General features: G+C 48.4%; 1 protein-coding gene across 2 annotated transcripts in view; it reads left to right on the forward strand.

Moving 5' to 3' along the window:
* Positions 1 to 3,429: 3,429 nt before the first annotated feature.
* UCKL1 (uridine-cytidine kinase 1 like 1) overlaps positions 3,430 to 6,400 on the forward strand; it is a 48,617-nt gene continuing 45,646 nt past the window's right edge. Inside the window, exon 1 of one of the 2 annotated variants that reach the window (XM_075350474.1) lies at positions 3,430 to 3,498. In XM_075350474.1, coding sequence (XP_075206589.1) covers positions 3,446 to 3,498 — 53 coding nt within the window. In that variant the 5' untranslated portion in view covers positions 3,430 to 3,445. The remainder of the gene's footprint in view (positions 3,499 to 6,400) is intronic. The other variant, XM_075350473.1, reaches the window with a different exon arrangement.

Below are 6,400 nucleotides of genomic sequence, written 5' to 3' on the forward strand. Positions count from 1 at the left end.
ATGTTTACAAAGGGAAAATAAAGGGGTTGTCCAGTGAAAACAAGTAATCCACTATCCACAGGGGTCTGATCGCTTGGACCCAATTGGTAGACTGGGATTTATTTTTTTTTTAACCCTCGACGAGAAACTTTAATTCTGGTTGCAAAATGGCGCTGCAGGTCAGACAGCGGACTTCTGCTCCATTCACCCTTTCTAAGGCTGTCAGAAAAAGCCAAGTGCAGTGCTCAGCAGCCCTATGAGAATGAATGGAGAGCCCGGCGTCTGTCTCTCCACCTTTGGACCTTTGAGCAGGATGTGAGCGCAGCGCTGACTTCCTGCTCAAACATTTGAAGGTTGGGTTGAAGGAAGCTGGCGCTGATTGGTTGAGGGGACTTGTGTGTCATAACAATGTCATGAAGGCCCCGGGAACTCGACCTCAGACATCGCTGGAACTGCTTGGAATAGGCTTATTTCTTTTTAGAGGGTGAACAAGGGGAATGAGAAGGGGTTGTCCAAGTAGTGGACAACCCCTTTAAAACCACAAACACACATTTTTTTACCTCAGTATTTGTAGCCAAAACCAGGAGTGGGTAATAAATACAGGAGTGGTGCCCGTGTTTCTATTAGACCAGAGTCACACTTGCGTATGACTCAGCGAGTTTCGCATTGGGATCACTTGGGGCGGCCACACACTCAGTGGACAGGAGCTCCTCAGCTGCATGTAATTCTATGCAACTTACCCGCTCCTGTCCGAGAGTGTGTGGCTGTGTCAGGTGATACCAATGCGAGACTAACACAAGTGTGACTCTGGCCCATACCTTCCAACCATCCTGGATTCTGCGGGACAGTCCCGATTTGAGAGCTCTCTCCCGCAGTCCTGCTGCTCACAGCTGTTGTCCCTGCTCCTCCCTCAGTGCAGTGAATAAATTAAATTCTCATCTGCTCTGGGTTACCAGGACGGGACGGCCAAGACTCGAACTCAGTGTCCATAGGCAGCAGCTCTACGACAGAGCTACTGCCTCTAATGAAAGACATAAGAAGATTTGGTCATCTTGACCTTTGTATTGCAGTAGAGAGATGGATGAATACCGTGTTTTTCCAAAAATAAGACACTGTATTATATTTTTTGCCCCCCAAAAAAAGCACTAGGGCTTATTTTTGGAGGAGGTACTATTTTTGGAGAAACACAGTTGGGGGTAAGTTTACCCCCCAAAAAGCAGACCCCCCACTTCCCAAGAGACTCATACTTACCAGACCCGGATGTCTGCATGGCTCCCAGGTCCTCCTGAGATATCCGGTGGGTGCTGCACGCTGTCCTCCGCTGCTGCTGGCTGACACACACGCACACACCAGATCGCAGACACAGTCGATCACACACGCACACACAGCCGATCGCAGACACACACAGCAGATCGCAGACACATAGCCGATCGCATACACACACACAGCCGATCGCATACACACACACAGCCGATCGAACACATCACATCCAGCGCAACCAGCCACGAGAATGATGGAAGGAAGTCGCGTGTCCGGCCGCAGGTCCTGTTCTGCAGGTCCTTGCACTCCACCGCAAAGCCTCTCAGGATTCTCCCGGCGTGAAGAGATTGGTGTCGCTGGATGTGGTGAGTATGTATGCGATCCGATGTGTGTGTGATCCGATGTTTGTGCGTGTGATTTGATGTTTGCGTGTGATCTGATGTTTGTATCTGCGATATGATTGTGTGTGCGATCCTATGTTTGTGTATGAGATCGCATGTTTGTGTGTGAGATCTGATTATGTGAATGAGATATGATTGTGTGCGCGTGTGCGATCACTGCAGGTCCTCTGCTCGGCTTCTGAGGAGTGTGATTACGGGGTGCCCTCTGTCTATAATAAAGTGTCCTGCAGTATATCTGTATCTTTTTTAGCTGCATGGACACTTCATTATTGATCAGCGACTAGGGCTTATTTTTGGGGGAGGGTCTTGCTCCGAAAATGCTGAAAATCCCTGCTAGGGATTATTTTTGGGGGAGGTCTTATTTATGGAAAAACACAGTAGATAGATAGATAATAGCTGGATCAATGAACAGTCCAGGGCATCTGCTGAATGACCCTTACTGCCAAATGGGTGTGGCTAGGGGCGTGGTCAAAATTTGCAGACTTTATCCCTCATTCCTCTCTTCAAAAGTTGGGAGGTATGCTCTGGCCTTATACTTTTCCACTGATTGTCCCACTCCTTGTTTTAGCTACAAATACTGAGGTAAAAAACTCACCAACTACTGAACGTGTGCACGTGTCCTCATATTCATAAGTGGCATATGTGAGACATTAGTTCAGTGGTGCCCCTGTAATGAGTCTCTCATGTTAGTATTGCACACATTGCTGTCCATGGGTCATAAATGTGAGAATTGTCAATGGCGCTAAGTTTTTTCCACACAACATGCATCACTTTGAGAGATCTTGGTCGTCTTAGGCTGCTTTCACACATCCGGCTTGAGCTCTGCGGCTCAATCCGTCTGTGCAAGCTATGCAACGGATGCGGTGAACACACCGCATCCTTTGCATACGTTTTTCCTTTGCGGCCAGTCTGGTTTTTGCCGCTTGCGGCAGACTACTGAGCATGTGCAGTGGCAAAAACCGCATGCGGCGGCCGGATGCGGTTATTGCCGCATCACGCCGCATCCGGCCGCCATAGGCATGCATTGAAAAATGCGCCGCATCGGTCGAATGCGGCGTGATGCGGTTTTTTTTGCCGCACGAAAAAACGTGCCAGGCAACGTTCCATCCGGCCGCCGCATCGGCTAAATCTGCCGCATGCGGCAAAAAACGGATGGAACGCAAGGCCTTGCGGCACAATGCGGCACTAATTAAAGTCTATGCAGAAAAACGCAACCGGCAGCAAAAAAAAACGGTTGCGATTTTCCTGCAAAGTGCCGTATTGTGCCGCATTGCAGAAACCGGAGGTGTGAAAGCAGCCTTAATGGTACATACAGTGCACATATCATACTTTTTAGTTATTCTGCACCGCACAGAGAGTGCATTTCCCATTCCAGGGACTAGGAGCATGTTATTTATGGCTGTTGTAACTCATAGCAACCAGTAAACTGATCAGCCATGTTTACATCTGTCTGCGAGGTGCCTGGAACTCGCTTTCCTATTTATTTGTGAAGTGAAACTTGATCTCTGGGTCAAGATGGCGGACTGTGTTCTCATATAGAAAAGATAAGTAGCAGGCTCCCGTCACGTGTGTCTGTGTATTTTCACACTGACTCCTTGAGGCCCATAGCAGCCATCTGCTCCCATGCCTGCTTGTATTTAGTAACCTAGGCAACAAAGCCGCGGCAGTGCAGTTATAGCATCGCTTACTGCTGCGGTGGCTGCCGGGAGTTGTAGTCCAATCTAAAGCATTACGCGTTATTAAGCAGCTAGCTTGAACTACAATTACCGTCAGCCTTTGCAGCTCCTGCTTTTCATTCCCCAGCAATGGCGGATCCTGAGAGGGTCCGGTCTGGAAAGGAGGCTGGGGGCAAGGAAAGGTGAGGATGAGACGAGTTACTGAGGTTGAGTTTGGCCAAACTAAAGGAATGCTGGAGCTGGAGGAGAGGACATTTTGGGACCATGGGAGGCGTTGCTGTGTATCTGTTTCCCCACAGCCGCTGTGGAGCCACAAATCCCAGCAGGTTCTGCCAGTCTGGTAGGAATGCTGAGACTTGTAGTTCTACAATGCAGCTACAGCACCTCAAAGCCGCTGTTATTCATTAATTTGGTGAAATATGGATGGCTTATAGAGTGTTTTACACATCAGGTGATGAGATGTGATTTGTGGGCAATTTTTGCAGCATTATTTATTTTTATCCTTTATCAGATATGTAATTGGCACTGATAAATGCCAGGCCCTTAGTCATTCAAGAGTGAAAAGTTGTGCAAATTAGTAATCTACTTGGTATTGATGCACAGTAGAGATCTCTGCTTGCTGTCAGTGAATAGATGCATTCTCCCCTTCACTCCCTTTATCCGGCACGGTGGCTCAGTGGTTAGCACTGCAGTCTTGCAGCGCTGGGGTCCTGGGCTCTAGTCCCACTCATGACAACATCTGCAAGGAATTTGTATGTTCTCCCCGTGATTGTGTGGGTTTCCTCCCACACTCCAAAGACATACTGATAGAGAATTTAGCTTGTGAGCCCCAATGGGGACAGTGTTGCCAATGTATGTAAAGCGCTGTGGAATTAATAGCACTATATAAGTGAATAAATATTAATATTATCCAATCATTCGCTCATGTCACCTCAAAAGCGTCTCCAGTTTTCAACCTTATTTTTTTGCTGCAAAAACACTCGCTCTAAAGCGGGCTTTACACGCTGCGACATCGCTAGCAATCGCTAGCGATGTCGAGCGCGATAGCACCCGCCCCCGTCGTACAGCCGATATGGGGGTGATCGCTGCCGTAGCGAACATTATCGCTACGGCAGCGTCACACGCACATACCTGCTCTGCGACGTCGCTGTGACCGGCGAACCGCCTTTTTTCTAAGGGGGCGATTCATTCAGCGTCGTCACAGCAGCGTCACTGAACCGCCACCCAATAGAAAAGGAGGGGAGGAGATGAGCGGCCGGAACATGCCGCCCACCTCCTTCCTTCCTCCTTTTCCGGTGGACGGAGGTAAGGTGATGGTTGTCACTCCTGCGGTGTCACACACACAGCGATGTGTGCTGCCGCAGAAGCGACGAACAAAATCACTATTGAGCAGAAAACGATATTTTGTTTTAGGACGACCTCTCCATGACCACAGTGTTTTGTTTTTGTTTTTTATTTTGTTTTGTTTTTTTTTCCCCCTCTTTTGCAATCGTTTACAGTCGCTCAGAGGAGTCACACGCTGCGATCTCGCTAATGAGGCCGGATGTGCGTCACAACCACCGTGACCCCGACGATATCTCCTTAGCGATATTGCAGCGTGTAAAGCCCCCCTTAGGCTAGTTTCAGACATCTGGCTTTTCGCCGGTTTGCCGGATACGGTGCACTCCAGTACAGTGTATACAATACAGTGGCAGCGCAACAAGCTCCGGTCACATGCTGTCATGTGAACGGAGCATGTGACCCGGAAGTTACAGCGCTGCCATTGTACTGTATACACTGTACTGGAGTACGCGGTATCCGGCAAACTGGCGAAAAGCCGGATGTCTGAAACTAACCTTATTCATTCCCGTCTGAACTACGGCAACTCCCTACTAATCAGTCACCCTCTCACTAAACTCCCCCTCCCTCCCTCCTCCTCTCCAATCCATCCTGAATACAGCAGCCAGGATGCTATTTCTGTCCAGCTACTACACTGATGGTGCCACCGTGTTCCAGTCTTTACACTACTTGCCCATCCATTACAATATAAGCTTATCACTTACATCTACAAAGCGCTCAACAGTTCCGTACCACCCCACATCAACTCCCTCATCTCAGTCTATCGCCCTACCTGTGCCCTCCATACTTCTAATGACCCAAGACTGACATCCTCTATAATCTGAACCTTCCTTTACCACCTCCAGGACTTCTCTTGTGCTGCACCAGTTGTCTGGAATGCGCTACCCCCAGACAATTTGATTAATTTCCAGTATCCGCAGTTTCAAACATGCCCTAAAAACACATTTCTTAAGACTGACTTATCATTTCACTTCACCTCACTCACTCATATAACAATCCACTGTTCTCTCTTCCACGCACTCTGTACTTGTACATATACTGACTGGTGACCGGTTCATTGCAGTATTATTTGAATACTCTATTATATTGATGGCCAGACCATACAATACAAGCACTTTTTACCTTGTGTGCCCCTCCCCCCCCTATTTCCTCATTGTAACCTTGTGAGCAGGACCCTCATGATTGGTTGCAGTCAGATACGCCCCCCACGATGAGTGACAGCTGTCTCACTGTAACCAATCACAGCCAGCACCGGTGGGCGTGTCTATATCATGCAGTAAAATAAATAATTTAAAAAAAACAAACCCTGTGGTTCCCCCAATTTTGATTACCAGCCAAGATAAAGCCATACGGCTGGAGGCTGGTATTGCCAGGATGGGGAGCGCGCCACGTTATGGGGAGCCCACCACCCTAGCAATATCAGCCAGCAGCCGCCCGGAATTGCCGCATCCATTAAATGCGACAGGTCCCGGGACTCTACCCGGCTCATCCTGAATTGCCCTGGTGCGGTGGCAATCGGGGTAATAAGGGGTTAATCATGGCATGTGTGTCTCCCCGAGATACCTTCCATGATTAATGTGTAAGTGAAAGTAAATAAACACACACAACGAAAAATCCTATTTTTGGAATAAAAGACAAAAAAACACCCTCATTTACCTCTTTATTAATCCCCAAACAACAATCCAGGTCCGAAGTAATCCACACGACGCTTTCAGCTCTGCTACATGAAGCTGACAGGGAGCACCG

This window comes from Anomaloglossus baeobatrachus, chromosome 5 (assembly GCF_048569485.1).
Source record: "Anomaloglossus baeobatrachus isolate aAnoBae1 chromosome 5, aAnoBae1.hap1, whole genome shotgun sequence".
NCBI classification, from domain to species: Eukaryota; Metazoa; Chordata; class Amphibia; order Anura; family Aromobatidae; genus Anomaloglossus; species Anomaloglossus baeobatrachus.